The sequence below is a fragment of the Melozone crissalis genome, unplaced genomic scaffold (assembly GCF_028551555.1).
Source record: "Melozone crissalis strain CALT ecotype California unplaced genomic scaffold, PUWL_Pcris_2 ptg000013l_1, whole genome shotgun sequence".
NCBI classification, from domain to species: domain Eukaryota; kingdom Metazoa; phylum Chordata; class Aves; order Passeriformes; family Passerellidae; genus Melozone; species Melozone crissalis.
In genome coordinates this window covers 11,721,525-11,742,824 of record NW_026535791.1, presented here as the reverse complement: position 1 = coordinate 11,742,824, position 21,300 = coordinate 11,721,525, and the positions used below count along the sequence as shown (strand labels likewise).

At 38.2% G+C, this 21,300-nt stretch overlaps 1 protein-coding gene across 1 annotated transcript; it reads left to right on the top strand.

Moving 5' to 3' along the window:
- The first annotated feature begins 26 nt into the window (after positions 1-26).
- Positions 27-20,319, top strand: VPS36 (vacuolar protein sorting 36 homolog). Its single transcript, XM_054271995.1, has 14 exons — positions 27-167; positions 1,932-2,000; positions 5,485-5,555; positions 6,604-6,718; positions 8,101-8,190; positions 9,488-9,574; positions 12,358-12,390; positions 12,509-12,586; positions 13,000-13,134; positions 14,022-14,087; positions 14,645-14,709; positions 15,158-15,242; positions 17,670-17,746; positions 17,830-20,319. Exons 1-14 carry the CDS (start codon positions 72-74, stop codon positions 17,921-17,923), a joined length of 1,161 nt encoding a protein of 386 aa, XP_054127970.1. The 5' UTR covers positions 27-71; the 3' UTR covers positions 17,924-20,319.
- The last annotated feature ends 981 nt before the right edge of the window (positions 20,320-21,300 follow it).

Here is a 21,300-nt window from a genome sequence, read left to right as displayed (position 1 = left end):
GCGCGGGTCAGCCGCGCACGGTTCCTGCACGCCCAGCGGCCGCGGCCCGGTGCGGGAGGGGAAGGGCGGCCATGGACAGGTTCTCGTGGACCACCGGGCTGCTGGAGCTGGGAGAGACGCTGGTGATCCAGCAGCGCGGCGTGCGCCTCAGCGACGGCGAGGAGAAGGTGACGGGAGCTGGAGCCGCTCCGTGCGGGGCCTGGCGGCGCGGCCGGGGCAGGGAGGAGGGTAAAGGACGCGGCAGCGGGCCCTAGGCAAGGGGGACGGCAGGGCTGTGAGTGCGGGCCGTGTTGGGCGAGAGACGCGAGGCAAAGTGTGTGAAGGGCTTGGGCTGCAGGCGGAGCATTGAGCGGGGGTGTGGGAGGACGTTCTGCGCCAGGGTCTGGCAGGGTTTGTCTCTTCGGGGAGATTAGGGCGGAGTTGCAGGCTTCGAGGGGTTGTGCTGGTCGACAGCGGCTGAACGTGAGCCAGCAGTGTGCCCAGGTAGCCAAGAAGGCCAATGGCATCCTGGCCTGTATTAGCCATAGTGTGGGAAGCAGGACCAGGGCAAGGATTGTCCTCCTGTGCTCCCCACTGGTGAGGCCGCGCCCCGAATCCTGTGTTCAGTTCCGGGCCCCTTAGCTCCGGACAGACAGCGAGGTGCTGGAGCGGATCCAGGGGTAGGGTCTGGAGCACAAGTCGTAGAAAGAGCAGCTGAAGGGGCTGGGATTGTTTAGCTTGGAGAAGAGCAGGCTCTGGGGGGACTTTACTGCTCTCTGCAGCTGCCTGAAAGAAGGGTGGAGCCAAGTCAGGGTCGGCCTTTTCTTCCAGGCAACAAGTGACAGGAAAAGAGGAAGTAGCATTAAGCTGTGCTAGGGAAAGTTTAGATTGGCCATTAGGAAGAATTTCGTGACAGAAGGGGTTATTAGACATTGGAATGGACTGCCCTGGGAGGTGGTGGAGTCACCATCCTTGGAGCTGTTTAAGGAAGGACTGGACATGGCGTTCAAGGCCATGGTCTGGTTGACACGGGGATTTTGGGTCATAGGTTTGACCCGATGATCTCAGAGAACTTTTCCAACTTAATTCATTCTGTGATTCTGTGAGAAAGGCCTTGGAAAGAGTGTGTGACATGGGGTGAGGGTTGGGACCCGCACAGGGTGTGTGTAGGCAGTGTCGCTGTGCTCGGGCTGTCACTTCTGTGCGGGGCTGAGCTTTGGTGCGGTACAGGGCAGGACGCACAATGCACACTTGAGCCATCCTGGGTGCTGACATGCCCTCTCCTCTTTTCTGAGCCTGTGCTGCTCATTGCTTCACTTCACTGCAGGACTGAATCTTGGTCTCTCCATTTTTCTACACCATGGTAATTGCATGCCCTCACAAAAACCTGTGAACACGTGCCTTCGATTTTATAAGTAGGAAGCGATTTGCTAATGCAGATTTTCCAGGTACTGTTTGCTGTCTGATAAGCAAAGAGCTTTTCAACAGCAGCACAGATAGAAGCAGTACTCCTGTGTGATAGGATGGAAGATTTCAGACTGTGTGCAGTATCTTTTTATTATGTTGCTTTGCTTTTTTGCATAGCTTCTACCTTCTTTGTCAGCATACAGGGAATGTTCCAAAGCCAATAGCCCTGTTTAAAATACATTTAGGAACTTTAGTATATCTTGCAGATTATATGGAGGGAGGATCCCTCAGGATTTCCGAGGGGAAAGTGTATAGGCTTGAAAAAGGAAGTTTGTGTTTATCCGTCAAATCCTTTTATACTATTTTTCTCCATTGTTTCTTAAACTTCATGTATTTTGTTTTCTGGAAAAAAGGGGGTTTTCTCAAAATACTGGCTTGTTAAATCTGATTGCTCGGTTGTGGTAAGGTGTAAACTTTCCAAGACCAGCATTTATGTAACTTACTGGTTCAATGTGTTGTTGATCTGTTTTATTTTTCCTGCCCAGGTGAAATTTGATAGTGGAGTTTTACTGCTGAGCACACACAGACTGATCTGGAGGGATCAGAAGAATCATGTAAGTTCCAAACATTCAGTTGTACATTTCCTAATAAACAAGTAGCATGCAATGAAAAGCCTGTGCACAGAGAGGGGACTATTCCTGCCTTTATATGTGTTTTGTTTTACAAGTATAGTCCACTTTTTGGCTCTCAACAGAAAGAAGATTATGTAGTGTTCTTTCATCCAGTCCTGGTTTAATAAAATAATCATGCAGACATGAGGAGGGATAGGAATGTATCCTATGAATTTTTCTTTTTGACTGCACAGAAATAAAGGAGAAAAGAGCCTGGTGTCGCGCACTAAAAAATATTGATTTTGAAACTGAAATGGAATGTGTCAGGCAAATCATAATATGAAGTTCTCTCCTGTGCTCCTTGTCTAGGAAAGCCTTTTCTTTCTTGTTGGTTTCAAGTCCAAGCCCCATCATATATTGTGCTCCCATCATATAGTCCCGGACCATGATTTGATAATAGGATGTGTTTGGTGGTGGTGTTGTTTTGCACACATGTTGCCCTCCCAGCTGCCTGTTCTGCCATGAACCATCCCTTAAATCAGCCAGAACTTTTACTGTACTGCTGTGTACAGCTGGTCACAGGTTAAATGGCCCTGCCAGAACTACAGTGTGGTAACTGCAGTAAAGCTGCTGAATGCTTTGTGCCATCAACCACAGCCTAGGAATGCAGGCTGGAAGTGGGAGAACGAGACCACAAACACATAAAGCTCTGAGCATAGACTGTGACAATGGGCACCACTCCACAGATGCAATTGGAGGAGAAGTCTTTCTCAGACCAGGCTGGATTATGCTTGTGTTGGACACAATAATTGATAATTTTAACCCTGGAAGTCAAAGTTTAGATGGAGCACGTTCAGATGACAGCTTTTCAAAAGCAAATTGTATTCCACTGGAATTGCTTTTGTGCAAGGGCAGCTGAAGCACCTCTCACATTCAAAGGCTGACCCCTAGCAGATACCACATCCTTGCTTCAAAGCAGGGAGCTACTAAGAGCACTCTGAAGGCAGTGTCACCAAAGATCTTCTTAATTTGGCAGAGTAGTATGATGTTTTCTTTAGGGATTCTTTGCAGGAACTGTAGACCTATTTTTAATACACATTTTTTCAAAATGTTTAAAGAGCTGTTACCCATGGTGGGGTTACTGTTACACAAGTTAGGGCTTGATTGTCCAGAGGACAAGCTGCTCTGTGTAAATTAACATGGGGCTTTCTTGCACAGCCATCACATTATAACATGAGATAACGTGCCAAAATCTGTGTTTATCACTTTATATTTCTTCATTAGCATTGCTTTTTGAGAGCTGAGCATGTACTACAGCAGCCACTGTATCTAATCTTCTCACTTGGACTTTTTGCATGCTTGCAGTAACATTGGGCATTATGGCTTCATCAAGTCTTAGAACTGAAATCCACGCTCTCCTTTCCAACAAAAAGATTACATTTGTCTCTTTGCCTTGATTTCTCCATCTGCTCCTAGGCTATGTGATTTCTTGTACTCTTCCAAGGTCATTAAATTTGTTAAATCAGCAGAGGAAAACCTTGGAGAAGAAAAATAATTTTATTCTAACTAATTTAACTCAGCAAAGATTCTGAAAAGCTCAGGCTTGATTAACAGAAGGGGCAGAAATGTGACCCGGAGATGGGCAAAAATTACCCAGTTCTGGTTGGGAGGTGTAATTAACTTTGTTAGTGGGTAGATAAAGCTGATTAATTTTCAAGCTCTCAGTACTGAAACATGGGAAGCATGGTGCCCTTTTGTTCTCTTGGTAAGCTGTTGTCTGAGTTTAGCTGTGGTTTAACATCAGGCTTAGAAACCTTATCTAGCTCACCTAGAAAAAATTTGTAGAGAGAGTCCCTTTCTTATTGTGTCAGCAATGTATAATACTTAATGGGGCACATGTCATTAGGTTAATGTATCTTACAGAAACAGTTGGGTCCTATAGCTGCTGTTCTTACATGCCATCTGCAGTTAAACAGTGTTTAAAAAAACAAAAAAAGGAATCCTGTAAAGTTTGCTACATTGCTAGATTTGTACAAATTTTTAAATTATAAAATCATGCATAATGTAATCATGAGGCATTGGAAAACAAAATTCAAATAAACACACAGCGTATTTAACACATTTTTGGTTTTGTGTCCATTTCTGTAGCGTCTCACATCAGGAAAGGGTGATTCTAAATCCTTGTACTTAAAATTTGTTTATAACTTTCTGTCTTGGACCTAAACTAATCAGTGACTTTGACAGTGCACATACTATGTGTAGTTGAACTCTTTTTGTCATTTTCAAAACAGTTTTTTAACAGAAGTATCATCTTGCCTATCTTTTAAAGTGTCCAGAAGTTTGTGGCTGTTTTACAAACATTATTAACTGTTTGTAATGTCTTCAGAAACTTTAGTCATAGAAAAGCCTAGATAGCTTGCATTAAGAGTTTTTAGAAAAGGAAGTATAACCCATGTTGTTTCCCAATAAGACATTTACTTATTAGTTGGAGTTCCTGCATGTATACTTCCCTGCTCTCAAATTTAATGGGTATTTAGTTACTCCATACAAAGAGGAACAGTTTTGGTAGTAGGGATTGAGAGGGCCCTCTAACAGTGTCTATTGTAAACTGGTGCTAGAAGTGGCAGGTGGAAGAGAGAAGTTCACAGAGGGAATGCAGCCTGTGTTTCCTGCATTCTGTGTGAGTGTGTCACTCACCAAGGTGTTGTGTGGAAGATGATGTTCCTCAAAGGATGTTCACCAAAACAAAACCAGGCACCTTATTAGATGTTTTGAATCATTCCCATAGCAACTTCTGTCTCAAATGCTTGTAGAAAGAGTTTAGCCTGGGATAGTTTAGTTTCCAATAGATGGATACAGCCTTGTTTCTTGCTCTTTGCTTGGTTTAAAGCACAGTCCAGTAAATGTATGGTGAGATGCATCAAGTGCTGGATTAAGCACTCCTTCACTGTAGGATGGATGGAAAAATTCCTATTGCATTCAGACAGTAGTGTAGATTTTAAATATTCAGCATGTAAAAAGAATGGTGGGTTTAGATATTTTTTTAGCTCTCAAAGTAACATCAGTGCAAAAATGTCAAGAACCTGTGAGTATTGTACACCTGCAGAGATGAGGTGCAGTAGTGTGCAAATTTTAGTCTTTAAATTTTGACCTGAGATCTAAAGATTTTTTTAATCTCATAGTCCCTTCTATGAATCTAGCTTGAGGTTTTTAAAGTTGACACATTGACACTTAAGTTTGTTGAGGTTTTTTAATTAACTAGAACTCAGTTGTTGGGTTTGGGATTTTTTTTGTTGTTGTTTTTCTACATATATTTCACTGTAATACATTGTTTCTGTTGCTACCATCATATTTCACATAAAGTGCTTCAGGCAGCACCTGTAGATATCCATACTGTTTGTGAAATGGAGAAAGAGAACACTTAGGTTTGGAGAGTGAATAAACAGGATATGGTTTAATTCACCTGTGTTTGTGGTGTTTATTGCAGGAGTGCTGCATTGCTGTACCTCTGTCTCAGATTGTATTTATTGAAGAGCAAGCAGCTGGGATAGGAAAGAGGTATGGCCATCCTCATTGTCTTTTTCAGATGGATCCTTTCACATGCATCTTATGTGAGGTACCCAATATTATAGATTAATCCATGATAGGTTCCGTGTGCAATCTTAATTTTCCATCCTGACAGTCACAAGGAACACTGAGGGATGTAAAATGTGCAAGAGAGTCATGACTGATGTAATTTGTTAACTAACTGCCTTGTAATCACTACTTATGATTTTTGAGGTCCTTTCTGACATAAACAATTCTATGATTTTAAGTTTCTAAAGAGAGAAAAAACTTTGGCTGGAGAAATATATACACAATTAACATGTGCTTGCAGCCTACAGTCAGATTGGCAAGGTAATATGCTGGAGGTATTCAGAAGAAATAATTTATTCATTAATGCTGGAGAAGTAAGTAAAGACTAGTGCAAAGATTATCAGTAAAATGAGATGGGAATGGAGGACTTACAGTCATGGTGTGATAGCAGTCTGTTAATTTTCCTAAAATCATGCTGTCCCAAGGTTTGTTTTGGTAGTAGGTGTCCTTTTAGACTGTTATTTTCATGCATGTTGGCTTTGAATGTTGGTTTTGGATAAGTTCACACACAGTGTCCACAAGTGACATATAGAAGTCAAATAGGTTACACATAATATTGACACCTTTTGTTTTCCTGTGTCAAACAGGAAAAAACATATTTTGGCTTTTGACCTGCAATAACTAATGCCAAATTAAATTACAACTTGATAGTCAGTTTTTATCCTAACTAAAAGTTTTTTTGGAAATTACTGCTTGGATTTTTAAAATCTGTTATGTTAATTTCTAAAGGATTGATGATAGGTACATTTTAAATTTGTAAAATGTTTTTGCTTTAGGGGCTGTTGTAGTTTTTATGCAAGATCTACTTCATCAAAATATTTAAATGTTGATGCATAAATATAAGCATTCTTTGATGATCTTTAGCTCTTATGTGAGATAGTTAATAGAGATTTTGATGAAATGGTTAACTTTGATGCAGAAATAGTTTATTTAAAGATTACAGAAATATCTTCTCTTTCCTTTTCCATAGTGCCAAAATAGTAGTCCATCTTCATCCTGCTTCTTCAAACAAAGAGCCTGGTCCATTCCAAAGCAGCAAATATTCCTACATCAAGCTTTCTTTCAAAGAACATGGGCAGATTGAGGTAAGTTTGTACCATGGATGCCAAGCACAATCAGGTCTTTGGACATGCTTTTCTCCTCTTGCTGTGTTAGTGATAATTTCCTGTGATCTTTCCATGTTTACTTTTGAGGTGGAGCTTTTTCAATACATCCTTTTGGGAGACAAACACTATGAGCCTCCCTTGTTCTTTCATTAAAATACTGCAAATAGAGTTCCAGAAATGTCAAGAGGCATCCTTATTTTAGGGCATTTAGTATAATCTTATATTTCCTTTGCTAATCTACTTAACTGAACATGGGATTTTCCAAAATGGCATCTCTGAAATCTGTTAAATGTTTAACAGAGTAAAAGATACTTCTTTGTACCTAACCCTCTATTAAACAGGCATTCATACAACTTATTCCTAATTTTCTCTCTAATTTTATTGCTGAACACCTTTCCTTGCCTCAGAACTTTTGTTCATTTTACACTGTATAATTTTTTTTAACCTATACCAAATCCCAAAGGCTTTAAGCATTCTAGGAAAAATGTAATATATTCTTAAAAGAAAGCTCATCCTAAAAACCTAAGAAATTGCACTCTGTAAAGAAGTTTCACAGTGGAAGATCCTCATTTGAGGAGACTGAGAACTTTATGCTGTGGAAAAAGCTGTACCCATTCATTGCAGAATATAAGATTTGCAACTCACATTAGTTTGAATGTCTTAAAAATGCATGTGCTTGATCAGACTCACTTTCATTTCTTTGTGAGCAGTTTTCACTTTCTGATGATTATAGGTTTATGCATAGTATAAATGTGTGTTTTTCACAATCATAACCATATTTATTTTAATGTTGTGTCTGAAAATCAAACTTACTCTGCTTGCTGATTGCCTAGCACATCAATTAAACCCCAGCCTTTCTTTATGACTTCAGAATGCTTTTCTGTGAACCTGAACAATGAAAAGGGTGGAATAGATTTTCTTTCTGGATGTTGGTCAGTGGGACACAGTGTTACCTAATGCCACCTTCTGGTATTAGCAATAAACAAATTGGTGTCATTGATCTCTGTGGTTGTTTTTATATTGTTGAATCAGTAGATCAATAGCAATTGGATTGCTCAGCTTTCCTTCCTTTAAAAACATGCCTTTGAGTATACCATAACATTTAACATGGCTTGGGACATTTTGAAAATCTGAAGAAATATTTTACAATGGAAGTACTTAGTGACTGCATGGCTTCTCTTCTAATGTGAATGCTTTTGAAGGCTGGACATTAAGAATTTCCATATAGTGAGTTGTGTAGGTGTTATCATGTTTTGTCTCCATGCATTGTGAAGTTCATTTCATCACCAAGATGCTAACAATACACAGAGGTACTCTGCACAGTTCATGAAACATCTGTTGTCACTGTTTAATGTTTGCAGTTCTACAGACGATTATCAGAAGAAATCACACAGAGGAGATGGGAGAGCATGCCCACTGGTCAGGCCATGCAAGTTAACAAGGATTCACAGGTATGTGCAGAGCTTCTGAGTGGGATCTGTGTGTAATCTCTTGTTCCCATTTCTTGCCATCCCCATATAACACATCCAGCATGTGGCTCTAACCAACATCATGGGCATGTGCAGGAATTCAGCTTTAGTTTGCCTGTTTTTTCACTGGCATAAATTAGTTTGTCCTTTGCATTTTTCACCTGACAGAACACAGTAGCCTCTCTTTCTTGAGTATGCTTAGATAATGAGCTCCTTTTTGTTTGTTTGTTTTAGTTAGACACAAACACACATAATTGTGAAAATACAATATTTATTTGCACATACTTTTATTCAGCATGTGGAGTCCAATGAAGCCGGAAAATTTTTTGTCTTTATTGTGATTCCTGGTTTATTTTGAGGCTGGAAGTCAATATAACATGTGACTTTTATATAACTCTTTAAAACCAATATATGTTTGATATAAATGGGTATTCTAAATGGACAGTTGTTAGGGAGAATGTCATATATTAAATAAGGTTTATCTGCCTGCATACTTCTAAGTTATTAACACTGATAAACATGTAGGTGTTGTTTTTATATATTAATGTGCTGAATATATGAATATATAGTATTGTATGAGTGAAATAGGATGATTTAAAGATTGTTCAGTATGAAATCATGTATGTTCCCTGTGGTAAATGTAGTACCTATATGGACAGCTGCATTTGGAGTAATGCATGAAGAATCTAATCAAAATGCCTTGCCTCTATTTAAGTCATAGCAACTCTTTAACACCAATGCTGAGCTTTGCAGTCAGAGGTGAGAGGCCTGGCACTGCTGCCACTTAGGTGCCAACCTTTCTAGAGCACATTTGGCATCTGGTGAAAGTTTCACCATCGCCCACATTCTAATACCTCTGAGGAAGGTAAATTAGACTGTACTTAGCATTGTGTTTCTATGTTTCTGTTTCTTCAGGCTGGATTTCGTGAAGTAATGCACTCAGGCATTTCCACAGCTCTAGTATGGATGTTCACATGGACTTGAGAGGCTGGAATTGAGATGAGCTGGAATACTTAGTCTGAATATTAAGCCATATTAATAGCCTCAAATACACTGTCAATATCATTACTTATCTAGCACAGCAAATTCATACGTGGTTCACATTTCTTATTTTTTTAACAATGGTTTGAGAATTACTGTTAAGAAATGCATGATATATTGTATGAATGGTATCTGCTGTTTGGGGGAATATTTCCGGTCCTCTAATTTTCACAGTGAGGCAAATGAGAAAACTTAGCATTTCCTATTCTGACTCTTTCCTTTTTTTTCTTTTTTTTAGGCAGGAAGAATAAGGGCTGTAGGAATTGTAGGTATTGAAAGGAAATTAGAAGAAAAAAGAAAAGAGACTGACAAAAACATTTCCGAGGTAGGTACTTTTGAAGATTCAAGGTCAAACACCTGCCTGAACTATTTACATTCATTCACACTTTCTTTTAGGGACAGCTGAGACTATTTACTGTTTTTGTTGAGAAGTCTGAATTGATTAAGAGTGTACAGTGTATAGTTATTTATTTTGTTTAACTTACTTACCAATATATGTAAAGATACTTCATTTAAACAATTCCTTTCAAAAAAATTGTTCTTTGAAACCAAGAGTGTGTATTTATTAAACTAATTTTGATTTCAATTAAAAATTGAATATATATTAAGCAGAATATGCTGATCCAAGTGTCTGCACATAACTGTGATGAAGCTAGATTTTCCTCTTAAAGCCAGGTTTTTAGATGTTACATTTAGGCTTATAATTACAGTAAAATGATTTGCAGTCCAGACATGGACAAGATGTTATAAGTACTTTGCAAAGTACCTAGCTTAGATGGAGACCATTCTTTTCCATAGAACCAGCACAGTAGTTGAATTCCATATATCAATACTAATGGACAGCAGAGGCATTTAATTTCTTCATATATACCTGAGAGCAGTACCTTCAACAATAGTCTGATTCTGTCTTGGTAGTAGAGATTGATACAAAAATACTCATAAACTACATGCAGCAGATTTGTTCTTGTGGCAAAGCTTTATGGGATTCAGTGTGCCACAAGAAAAAGACATTCCCTACTCAAATACTTATGAAAATTAAAGTGCCATGTACTGTTTCATATACTGTGAGCTTTAAACTTTCTTGGTTTCTGTCTGTGAGGAATGTACTGAATGAAGTTTTGTGTGTAGTTCAAAAGGTATTGTGGTTACATGCGTGGGTATATAGTTCAAAAGGCATTGTCTGCATATTTTTTCCTTTAGTAGCTTTGTCAGAGAGTAAAAGAAATCCATTTATACATGTTGTGTGAGCAGAGGAAAGCCATGACTTGTAAAATCCTGCCTTCCTCCAGCTTTAAATGTTATAAATGACTTAATTTAAAAAATGGTGCCCTGGCTTCCAGGAAAAGGCTTCCTGCATCTGCTGTTCAGTGCTGATAAGAATCCAGTTCTTTAGCCTTTTGTTTATCTGAGGAAGTTCCTGTTAGGTGTGTGCACATTCCCCTTTGTTTCCAGGCCTGCCCAGGGTGAGTCAGGCAGAGGAGGAGTTAGACACAGCATACTGTTTATTTAGCTAAATCAGGGGCTCTTTTGATGAATGTTGTTTTCATGCAGGTATAGAGATTAGAAACAAGCTGGGAAAAGCCCTGTCAGAAAACTTATTGTTGATATCATATACAAGTAGAGTAGCAGGACTTTGATTTACACTAGAGATTGGGAAATCTATTGTAAATTATTCAGTTTGGTAGATTAGGGAGTAAGAAGAAGTATTCCAATAGAAGCTTTTGTTTTCTTAGTGGTAAATTATTGTTATACAGTGACATATTTTCTTTTCTCCCTCTGGGCCACCTAATTTTGGATATCTAACTCAGGTGCCAAGTGTTAGGGGCTAAACTTGTCCAGTCACTGGAGAAACACTGGCACTATCAGGAGGTGAAAAGCAAACCTTGTCTCTTCCTAGAGGTATCTCCTTTTGTTCTTTGCACGTTGAATCTCTGACCAATAAGCTTCTTCATAAGGCACCTTAAAGTATATGGGAACAGGGTCTTCCTGCAAAAATCCTGCTGAAGTGTGTCTTTCTAGTGGGGGCTTAGTCAGAGTGAGGCAGAAATGACAGAGGCATTGGCTAGAAGCTGTAGGCAAGATGTCTCTCTGGCTATTTGACAGTGTAACTGAGCATTCTTTACTTGTGGCTGGAGGACTCCTGTGCTGCTGTCAAGCAAACTTTAGATGAAAATGTTCAGGAATTTTTGTCATACCAAAAAAAGCTTGTTTGGAAAGGTTGATCATCTGGACATGTAGTCATGTATTTGAGAGTAGTGAGGAGGCTGAATGAATGTGTGTTGATGAGGGTGGGAGAAAAGAGTTGCTTTTTAATATGGTTGCATTAATGGAGTTGCTCGCTCTCTTTTTTTTTTAACATGATTTTTTTTAATACTAGTTTATCATTACTAAAAGTTTGGAATTTCAGTATACCTTCAGCTGTTTTTAAAGTATGATTTATTTAAGCCTAAAAACCCTTTGTGGGTTGTTGTAGAGTTGTTGTATTTGAGACCATAGCATTTTATTGGAGTACTTAAATGATGAGATGTTGCCACACATTTCAGAGGTTTTGTCCCTCAGATATCCTCTTTCTTGCTCATTTGAAATGAGTGCTTCTTACTGATTAAGTAACATTCACTGATTAAAGTTGTCTTGTCAGGAGGAGTACCATCTATAGCTTTACAGCTGTCTTGCAGCTTGCCAGAAACAACAGATCTCCTTGAGAGAGGGTTAATTATTGGAACAAAACCTGCCATCACCACCCAGAAACCTTCTTCCACCTTATAGACAGCATAATAAATTTGGAGAGTTTAATCTTTTCTTGGACTCAGTATCTCATTATCCCTTCCTATCACATGGACATCATAAATCACACTGAAATTCTGCTCATATACTGGAAAAGTATGTGGTTGTTTGATTCTCTTCTTTGTTGTTTGTTTCAATTATAAGACATGCTGTAAAACAGTTTTATCAACAAATAAGGCATGGTTTCCCATATTGTAACACAGTCATCTAAAGGAGCAACAGCTCTTACGTATAGCTTGGGTAGGTGGACAGAGGCATCTCCCTTTGTCTGTAAAACTGAATGCTGTAATTATACTGATCTGAATTGTCTGCTTTTCATTTCAGGCTTTTGAGGACCTTAGCAAACTAATGGAGAAGGTATGGATGAATGGCACGTGTCACTTGGCCAAGTAGACTTACACTCGTTTTCTCAGTTTTAAGCATGCTTTTTTCTCTTGTGCTGGAAGTTGACTTGTCTGTGTATGTTTCTTGGTAGGCTAAGGAAATGGTGGAATTATCCAAGTCAATAGCCAACAAGATTAAAGAAAAACAAGGTGACATCACTGAGGATGAGGTAAATTAATTTAGTTTTAAAATTCTACAAAAATGTTCCTATGAAAAGCAAAAGGCTATCTTTTTAATAATGTAGTGTTAATAAAAACCCTTACTGGTTGGTTTTGTTGTGTTTAGTCCCTTATACTTGGTGTAGAGTTTACTTGCTTAGTGTTAATTTTTCTTTAACCCTTTTTAAAAGCAGTGATTTAGCTGCTTTTGTATAAATTTTTCTCTTTCTTTACCTGTGCTGGTCAAAAATAAATGGTACAAAGTTTTGCCTTCTCTTTGCCTAGTAATTAACTTTATTGGTAATAAACTGAGGGATTTATTCACCAAAACATTGGTATAGTAATAAAATCAAAGGCTTTTAAAAACCAGAATCACTCATAAGCTGCTGTACTTTTAAATTTTTTTGTTTGTTTGCTTGTTCAGACCATTAAGTTCAAGTCCTACCTACTGAGTATGGGTATAGCTAATCCAGTTACGAGGGAAACGTATGGATCTGGTACACAGTACCACATGCAACTGGCAAAGCAACTGGCTGGAATCCTGCAGGCACCCCTAGAGGTAATGCACCACATCTTGCACCAGCATTTTCCATGTATTGCTGAATTTTGATGTGTGTTTTGGCTGTAGTAGTCTGCCTCTTTCTAAAGCAGATTTAGCAGCACAGCCTCCTACTCAATGTTATTGGGAAGAATATATGTTGCCTTTTAGAATAAAAAAAGTTCAGTACAAATTTTTCTTAGGACTAATGGCATCAACTTTTGATTTGCAAAATGTTGATGAGATTTAGAAAATTATTCAAGTGGTCTTTTTTGTATTTGAACAGCTCTGTTCAAATACAAGAATATTTGCAGAATCTTGCTGCAGAATATTTCATTTTTTAAAGAAAGAGTGAAATGACTCTGACTGAAAATAAAAGTAATGAATCTTTTTAAACTGCTTAAAATTTATATATTTTGCAAATATAGGACAGAATTATTAATAGTAATATCTCCTGTTTTAATTTATCTTAAGATATTATAGATTACAGGTTTCTCATCAAGCAGTTAAATTTCATATTGCAACTTATAAGGCTATGTGCTTCCTAAAAAGCATAAATACTACAGTATTTTTGTGAAAGGTATGTGCTACTTACTGTGATCAGAATAGAAAACTGAGTTTTTCTGAAAAGTAAAACCAGTAAATTGATTGATAGATTTAATATATTGAAATTCCTTGTTCCTATGACTTATTCTCTGGTTTAAAATCAAAGTAATTCACAGTCCTTGGGTGTCGTGTCGCTATTTTGCATTTTAAAATTGTTAGTGAAAGGTACAACTTGCCTCTAGGTTTTTCCCATTAGGGCCCATCATTTAGCCCCTGTCTCACCTGTTTAATCAGCACCTGCAAGTAGAGATTATGAGGTTCCTGGGCTGTTTCTCTCATCAGTCTTGTGCTCTTTATCACAGGAGCGAGGGGGGATCATGTCTCTGACAGAAGTGTACTGCCTGGTGAATCGTGCTCGAGGGCTGGAGGTGAGACACTGCTCTGGGTCACAGTGTTAGGACAGGACTTCAGTCATAAGGACATTAAAGGGTAAAAATGTTCCCTACCAATGGCTCATTCTACTTGTCTACAATGCAATGTGATCAGCTCTTTATTAAAATTAGAGGGGTTTTACCTTTCTCATTCTCATTTTTCCTTATATTACTTATATATCCTTTGCAAGTAGTAATAATGTATGCTGCTTTTTATGATACCATGTAAAAGGGAAAATCCATACTTATCTGGAAACAAAACTTAAAGGTCAGGGGCTACTAAAGAATGATGAATGTTATGAGAAATTTTTTAAACAAAATACAGCAATTCTTTCTGTAAACAAGGCAAGGAAGATTATTATAGAATACATAGTAAGAGAACAGAAAGGAGCATAGAAGCCAAGAAAACAGACTGCACAATAGAAAGGAAAAAGAATTAACAATAAGTGTAGCCTAGTGTGTTTTATAGCTTCAGCTATTAAAACTTTGTTTTGATGTTATACTATACACCTGAAATGCAAGCTGTAAATAAATATGTTTTACTATTTTAATAGTTGCTGTCACCAGAAGATTTAGTAAATGCTTGTAAAATGCTGGAATCACTGAAATTACCACTAAGGTAAGAGCTTTATGGATTTATTTATAAAGCATGGCACTCACAGCTCAGACCATGATGATTTAGTTTTTACTTGAAGTAGAATTTTTTTGTGGTTGTTGTGGGTATTTTAACAAAATCATTATTGGCTTAAAGGATGCTGCTCTATGCACTAACATCCACTTTACATTAAAACATTAATTTTTAGCTAGGAAGATGTTATTTTTTCACTTAGAATTTTTTCAGGCTGCCAAAGGGTTTAACCAAGACCAGACATATGTCCTGCTTTTATCTGTCTCTTCAGAATTTGAATATGCTGTTAAGCTTAAGTTCATCTTAGAGAGCTTGCTTGGGTTTGGGGGGATTTTTTCCCCTTTTGTAAAGTGGTTATAGATGTGGATCCATTAGAAACAAGACCATAAGTGATGTGCACAAGGTTTTTAGTTACTTTGCCTCTCTTTTTTGATTTTAGGCTTCGGATATTTGATAGTGGTGTCATGGTGATTGAACTCCAGTCTCATAACGAAGAGGAAATGGTAGCTGCTGCTTTAGAGACAGTAAGTGTACTTCATTTCCTTCAGTGTTCTGACCATGTTAGGGAAATTTAAACACATGAGGTAAAAAACTTGAGGTATGGGATTTCCTCTTGAGGTTTCAAAATACAAAGCATTCCACTTCGTATCTTCTAAAAGAAATATTTAAATAGCACTCCTCAACTTCAAAGTTCTATGCAGGCAATAATCTTAGTCATTACTTTCTCTTTAAGGAATAAATCACTTTTCTATCTCTTTTCAAACTTCATTAACCTTCAGCCTTCCTCCAAATCTTTTCCACTGTAGACTGAAATTCATGGCATTTATTGAGCACCTAATTTAACAGAAGTGGACTTCAGACACTGCACTGCTTGAAGGCAGTGGAAACAGCTCTTAAATGTTGATGTAGGTAGTTGTTTGGTTTGGGTTTATTTCATAGAGCAGTACCTTGTATGTGTACCAAGTTTGCTGCTGTGAAGAGCACTCAGTGGGAGAGTAGTGTGTATAGAATTAAGCCAGCTTCATCAGGGAAAATAATAGTATGAATTGCTCAGTGTCATAAACCTTTGTGGTTGTGCTGCCTCTGGACACTTTACAGTCCTGTTACCCTATAATTTGTTACATTTTTCCCATGTCTTTCTGAGTGGAATGTAATTTTTTGATTTTCATACATTTGAGAAAAGGCTGATCCAGCGTATCCAAAGTTAAACATCAAAGTCAAAGAGGGGGCAGTCGAGAAAAAGTAGAGCTATCACAGACACCTCCTCACTTGACACAAGGTAGACTGTTCAGTGTTTTGCATGATTGTCACCATAAAGCTTTTGCTCATCAGAAAGACTTTCAGATAAGAGAAATGTTTACAGGGATTTAAAAGATTCCATTCTAAATCAACAACATTAAAATGCTTAAATCTTTCAGTATACGTTAATATTTTCAGTTTATTTTCTTAAATGTTTAGAAAAATACTAAGACCATTACAGGGCTTTTTTCTGATTACTTTTGGTTTTTAATGATTTTTTTTGTCTTCAGTAAGAGTGCTTATGTCTTTGAAAAGAAAGGAAAAACCTTTCTTGATAACAAAGGAGGTCAACTGCAAAAAGTAGCAGAGGGTGGATTTATTACCAAGATGTCTTTTTTCTGTTATTTCATAACATGGAACTTTGGCTCCATAGAAGAATGGAAGGGAGAGGCTTCAACGGAGGAAAACTAGCTTGTATGGAAAAGGGAAGATGAGATCAGACTTGTGGCCAAAAGCACCCATACTTTAATGTTACTGCACATTATGCATTAAGTTCTGAGAAGTGAAAGGAAGCCATAGGGTTTCAGGCAAGAGAGAGATGTGGTTTTGAAAGGCTGGTGAAGACAGGAAATGACACGGACATCAAAGGAATCCAACATCCCCCTTGATGAGCGTAGTGGTTTGGGGAGGAAAGATAATTAATCACCAATTGTATAGCTGATGTCCATTACTCAGATTTGATCTCTTAGCCTCCGAAAATCTCATGTTAGAACTGATTTAATCTGAGTTTCTGTAAAAGGACTACTGGTGAGAATGATGCAAAATAGACCCCTCCCCACCCAGTTATGTGGGAAGCAGGAAATGGCAACTATATCCGGATTTACAACTTTGGTTGAATCTAAAGCAATGGAGAAATGGAAGGATAATTAATTTTTAGGGAATAAAACATGTTTATCTGGGAAATTCAATGCAATAATAAATTTAGACATCTTATGTAGTATTTATATGGTATTTTGAACATCCACATGTCCCACGTGTGTGAGAAGGCCTAATTTTATTAACTAGCATGATTAAGACAAAAGGGCCAAAGATTTGAGTCCCAAAAATGAACTTGCCTTTTGTGTCAGCTGAATGCGATGGTGGCTTTTAGTTACTCCTCTAGTCTGCCATAATGTCATGTGAAGTACTAAGGTTTGGGGATTTTCCTGTAGGCAGTGGGTGTATTTTAAATGCCATAAAACTCAAATTCTTCTCTTCCACCTGAGATGACATATTTCTACATTTGATGACCTGCCCTCAACAGTTCTCTTATTTCCCTGTCTAGGCTTTAGTGTTTGCAGAGTCACTTAGAATAGTTCTGCTGTGTAAATACTGATGGAGACTGTATTCTGCTGTCTGAGCTATTCCAATTTTTCAGTTCATTTGATTCCAAGGGATCTTTTAAAAAATTCCAAAGGAATGGGTGCTGTATGATTTTTTTTACGGATTTAACTCTTTTCTCTCTTGCTTTTTTATACTCAGCAATTTTCCCAGGGCACTGAAGAGATTAATTAATTTTTAAGGGGAAATACTCATAATTAGTTGTACTTTTAGACATTGGGATTGTCTACCAATTTATCACTTCATAAGGCTAGACCTGATTCAGTAGCTGAAAGAACTTTGTTGTTCTTCTAATGCTGTGGTTTGTTTATTTGTGTACTTGTTTTTTATAGGTATCTGAAAAGGGTTCTCTCACAGCTGATGAGTTTGCTAAGCTGGTGGGGATGTCTGTTCTCTTAGCCAAAGAAAGGTAGGTAATAATTGTTGTGTTTAATACTTTAGTTATCATGTTGTCCTCAAGTAATACAGGACATCTTCTTTTGCTTTCTCTAGGCTGCTTCTTGCTGAAAAGATGGGCCATCTTTGCAGAGATGATTCAGTGGAAGGCTTGAGATTCTACCCAAATTTGTTTCTGACACAAAGCTAATAGCATTTGTGTACAATTTGTTACGTAGTAATTGAACAAGAGAGCAGAATCCTTCCAAGAACTGACTTGAAAATTCTTATTTCGTTAGTCAGCTGCAAGAGACATGAACATTGCAATGCTTTTACAGTTCTCAGGTATTTCAAGTGCTGAATTGTCTTACATGGAACTGAAAGGAAATAGAAATTACAAAGTCAGAAGCATGTCTATTGTCTCAAGACAACTCACTCATTTTTCAAGTTTTATTTGATGTGCTGTGTAGTTCCTCATTTCAAGAGAAGATTCCACCCCAGTGAAAGTGGAGAGAATATTGCTGTAGAGTGCTGTGAGGGTCAGTACCTAGAAGCCAGCTTACTGCATACTCCAGTTCCAGTTTGCTCCAGTTTGCTTATGTCTGGAGCAGCAAAGCAGACAGATGTATCCACAGTGATAAGAAATGGGACTCTGGTGTCTACTGAGGTATAAGGAACAAACTAGTGTAGAATAATCCCTTCTCCCAGAAGTGATTAACAGTTTTCTAAGGGAGGATCTTTGGGATCTAGAATTCGAGACAGAAAGAACCTGCTGCAAGAGAGATTATTGTATGTTAGGCGAATCTAGAAATTACCGTGTTTATTTTGTCGTGTCTTACACTAATATCTCAGATAGAAGCATTGTTAGCACAGACTTCCTCCCTTCTCTTTCCTTGCCATCTTCCTTCCTGTGCATTTATGTTGCACTTTGGGTGCCCCTTCTCTGTCCTTTCTGTAGCAGAGTGGAGCAGCCTCCTGTCACTTTACCAGACTCTGTGCTTTAATGTGCTTGTGTTTTATCTTGTACTTCTAACAAAAGATCATTTGTTTGTTTCATCAGCCTATTACATGTTTTGGGGAAACAGTTCATTTGCTTACCTCTCATATGTGAAAATCAATATGCTTTCTATATTGAAGGGAGGAAGAAGACTATCACCCTGTGTTTAATAATCACAAGGTATCATTGTTTGGTATTCTTCACCCTGTGTTCACACTGAATGCAATATAATAGCCTCAGTTTTCATAACTCCAGTGGAGTTGCTACACTACTTGAAGATCTGTCATGATAAAAACAGTTAAGTGGATGTTTGTGATCCACATTACCTGAATTTTTGGCATTTTGAAGTGACTTTTTAATAAATAAAGTTAATTTAAGGTATGGGCAAGGACATCATACAGGTAACTACACTGGTTGTGATGGCCAGATCAATATTGCAAGAAAGGACAAAAAGAATTTTAATATGATCCTGAAGATATTTTCAGAACTATTTCAGTGTTACCACAGCATGAGTTGACATGAGTTAAGAGCCTGCCAATAGTTCAGTGCAGAGATTCCTACAGTGATCATGCCTGTGGCTTGTAGGATGTCCTTTATATCCAGGGGATTAGTAAGAGGATCCATCCTCTTACTCTTGTCACAAGCAAACTTTCATGCAGTGCTTTCTTTAAGGCAGCTTTCCTCTGCTCCACGAGGGTGCTAAAACTTATCTCTTTCACATGGCTGAAGGAACCAGTTCCACACTATTTTTACAGTGTTAGTCACCTGGCGCCATCTCTTCAGGAGCCTTACAGCTTGCTGCTTTCCTTCATCCTACCCACAACCCAAAGGAGAGATCCATGCCAAGCACACTGAGCACCACATATCTAAGGAGGGACTGAAAAGTGAGAAATTTGGAAGCAAAAAGCTGTTTTGTGACAACTGTCTCTTTTGCCCAATAAAAGCCTGTCATGGAAGGCCAGTGGTTTGTGGGCCTGAACCTCTCCCCACAAGGGGGCACGTCATGTGCAGGAAGAACAAAACCTGACAGGAAATGCCTAGTGTAAACTGCCAGCCTCTGTTCCTCCAACCCTGAGTGTTTCATTATCTTACTTAAGCAATAATAATACAGCCTATTAAGAATAATGGTACCTTCTCAAGCTTTTCTTTTCCAAGATTTTCCCTTGACTTTGTTTTTCTTCCAGACAAAAAGGCTAGAGGGGAAATTGTATTGCTGGTTTAGAATTTAAGCAGACACATGAGAAAATGGCTACTAGAAAGTAAGAAAAATTAAAACATTTTCTTAAATAGATTGTTCTGTTGAGTTTTTTTTTTTCCTTCTGAATGTTTTAAATGCTTTAAAATGCTTTACACATTAAAATCCTGTGGTTCCACCGGGCAGGTTTTTGAAGCACATCCTATTTTTACTGTCTTACTTTGTAACTAAAAGGGTACAATATAGTTTTGATTTAAAGGGCAGAATTAAATGTAATTAGAAGGCCTTGCTTGTGTTGCTGAGTAGCCTGTTACCCATTTCAACCAGAACAGTCAAACTCTAGGTGTCTACACAAGCACTGCTTTCATGAGATCATATTAATTTAATACAAAAGGTACATATATGAATCTTTCCTTTTTTAATTATGCCTAGGATATTTGTATCATGATATATGACAATTTTGCCAGGGCTGCCTACACAAATAGTACTTGTTTTCTTATGGAGCAATCTTAAATGATGATGTTTTTCATTTGAAAACGTGGGCCTTTTTATACCTCAGACAGGAAAACACTCCTCAGGAATCTGTACATCTTTTCCGTTTCTCCTTTGCCTTTGTTTTCAGGAAAATTACATACAGCCTATGGAAACCTAGATCTAATCTGGACCATATTTCTGAAATGCAAATCTTTTTTCTTCTGAAAAGTATATGGATGTGCATTTGGAAGTCCTCAGAAATGTATCTTTCATAATCATTTATGGGTGCATATTGATTAGCTAAAGTCTTTGATGCTCACTTCTTCTAACAGGACTTCCATGGTTTGTCCAAAGAGCCTGACTGCTTCTAAAATTAGTGCAAGCATTGTCCCTGAATTCATGAGTACAGCAGTGGGAGACAGTAGGAGCCTGTTGCCAACAGTAGAGGTTCCTGCTTCCTGAAGCCTGGGAGACACTCATTTGCAACTGGACAGGTCTTTGAGAATACTTACTGAAAAGGCAGCTCAAAATTATTTGTGGATTTGATAAGAAATCATTGTTTTCTCCAGGAGGAACTCCCTCACTCATGTATTTTCTGTTGAGGTCTACTGACAAATCTGACAATTTCATTCCTTCTCCTATTCCAGCAGTTCCTGTTTCATCCTAACTCTCTGCCTTTCAGGCATTCATGTGAAATGCAAGACCCTATAGTTCCAAGTCACCTGCTGGGAGGACTTCAACTAACATTTTGTTCTCCAAAGAATAAGCTACAGGTACTCATGCTGAGAGAATATTCTAGACACGTCTCTTGGCAACATTTGTCTGTATTTTAAAGATCTATTTAAATACTTTTATTGGAGCAGAAGTTCAAGTATCTGTCCTCCCAGACACCTCCCAGGTAGTTGTTCTGTCCAGCAGGCTT

Coding starts and splice junctions, on each gene's coding strand:
- VPS36 (XM_054271995.1), top strand. CDS start 72: ATGGACAGGTTCTCGTGGACCACCGGGCTGCTGGAGCTGGGAGAGACG. Junction 5,556..6,603: donor GCAGCTGGGATAGGAAAGAG/GTATGGCCATCC, acceptor CCTTTTCCATAG/TGCCAAAATAGTAGTCCATC. Junction 12,587..12,999: donor GTGACATCACTGAGGATGAG/GTAAATTAATTT, acceptor TTGCTTGTTCAG/ACCATTAAGTTCAAGTCCTA.